Consider the following 2,133-nt stretch of genomic DNA (forward strand, 5'->3'; position numbering starts at 1 on the left):
CTAGGGAGGATGCTGAAATCTCATTCATGATAGACACCAGAAGCGGTGGAAGAGAGGACAGAGGATGGGAGCCTACTGTAGAGGGTCCTCTGAAAGACTCCACCCAACAGGGATTGAAGCAGATTCTGAGACTCACAGGCAAACTTTGGGAAGTGCTCAGGGAGTCTTATGGAAGAAGTGGGGGTGGAGATAAAAGGAAGTGGAAGGGACAGGAGCCTCTCCAGGAGACCAACAAAGCTAAAAAATCTGAGCCCAGGGGGTCTGCAGAGATTGATGCACCAACCAAGGACCATGCATGGAGAGGACCTAGACTCTCTGCTCAGAGGGAGCAGGGGCTGCTTCTGTCATGAACTTGGTGGCCTGCTCTTTAATCACTTGCTCCTGGCAATGCAGCCTTACCAGGCCACAGAGGAAGAGGATCCAGGCAGTCCTGATGAGACTAGATAAGCCATGGGCAGATGACAAAGCAGGAGAACTACCCCCTTTCAGTGGATTAGGGGAAGGGGATAGGGGGAAAGAGGAGGGTAGGTAGGTATGGGAGGAGTTGAGGAGGGGGCTTCAATAAGGATATATAGTGAATAAATTATGAAAAAAATTTAAATGCCAAAGAGAGAAAGGTGGAGAGAAAAGAGAGATCTAGGTAAGGGCAATATGGGGCCAGATGTCTATGCTGTATGGTCCTCCATGTTGGATGCTGATATCAGAATCTACTTTGTAAGTACAGATGGATTTGGCACTGAAACTGCTTCTATGTTCTTCTCAATCCAGGCTGTTATGAATAAGTAAAACCGAATGGCCAGCTGGTAGGCAGGCAGGATGCTTCTGAGCACAATACTCCAGAGGAGACTAACATCAGCTATGTTGGATATGGACAGAAACAGAGCAGCTATATCTGAAATGTAGAGAAAGAGAAAGCAGTCGTTTCTTTGATGGCCTGCATGTGAGTTCTATGATGGGGTTTCTGGAGCCAGCAACACTGTTTCTCATGTGCAAGGTGTGTCTCTTGAGAGAGAAAACCAGCAGAGTGGCTGTGACAACGAACATGATCAGAGGAGGGAGGATACCCGATCTGAATAAAAAAGCCACACTGACCACATTCTTCCCAATGAAGTATAGTTTCTCTGTGAAGGTGATACTTAGAGATCTGTTGTTATACACAGTGTAGGTGTCTTTGCAGAAGAACATGCTGAAGCTGAAAAAACAAAAAACAAAAAACAGAAAACAAAAAACCAACACACTGAGACCCACCGAAGCCAAGGCATCACTCTAGAAATTCTCCGCTTTAGCTTGAAGAACAGGGGTAAGAAATATTGGCAATCTTCAAAAAGTTGAGGAAACTAAGCAAAGCAGCAAACCAGAGCCTACAATAACTTGAGAATACAAAACCTACTTTGGAGATACTGCATAAAACACTGCTGTAAAAAGAAGCACTGGATGTAGAGAAGGTCATTTCTATCAAGATGATGCTTTGGTGACCTATTCTGGATACACCAGAAGAAGCAGAATCCTAGTACTTATGGAAATTGCCTTTTTCTGAACTCAAGAGGCTACACCCACAGCCAGGATGATCCCATTTGCAATGATACCAATGATGTGCTCAGTGGCCACAACTGTTAAAATCAAGATGAAAAATGGCAGCACATCTTGTTGCTAGTAGTTTTTGGTTTGAGTCATCCTGGGTGATTTTTTTTTTTTGGAGGCTGCATGAAAATGTCTCCCTGACATTCAACAAGCTGGTCCTTGACACCTCCATGTCTCCTGTCAAAGGAGAAGAAGCTCACGTACCATTCCCAAACATACCAATTTGTTTATGCCAGAATTCTCATCTCTATGTTTGCATGGAGATGCAAATGATGGAATCATTTGGTTTCAAGTCCTCTCCCTTGATTTGGACATGTTTATGTTAGTTTGGTCAAGACTCCCAGGGCTAATCACTTGTATGGCTTCAACATTGTAAACCACTGACATGGTATTTGATAGCTCCAGTTTAAATATTTAATATAGTAAACCAAGTTATTACTGAGTTAGTTTTTACTTGTGAATTCAGGGAATGGCCATAAATTAAAGATTTCTATCTGAATATGCAGAGATCAGTTTGAAGTGATTGGACTTATTGAAAGTCAAGACATATGT

General features: G+C 43.2%; 1 protein-coding gene across 1 annotated transcript; it reads right to left on the reverse strand.

The window, feature by feature from the left end:
* Positions 1-700: 700 nt before the first annotated feature.
* Positions 701-1,674, reverse strand: LOC110558944 (taste receptor type 2 member 39). The gene is given in 8 exon segments (XM_021654129.1): positions 701-771; positions 774-806; positions 809-919; positions 922-945; positions 948-1,192; positions 1,237-1,297; positions 1,300-1,491; positions 1,494-1,674. Coding segments are annotated over 8 exon segments (918 nt in total).
* Positions 1,675-2,133: the final 459 nt, after the last annotated feature.

Source organism: Meriones unguiculatus, chromosome 3 (assembly GCF_030254825.1).
Source record: "Meriones unguiculatus strain TT.TT164.6M chromosome 3, Bangor_MerUng_6.1, whole genome shotgun sequence".
NCBI lineage: Eukaryota > Metazoa > Chordata > Mammalia > Rodentia > Muridae > Meriones > Meriones unguiculatus.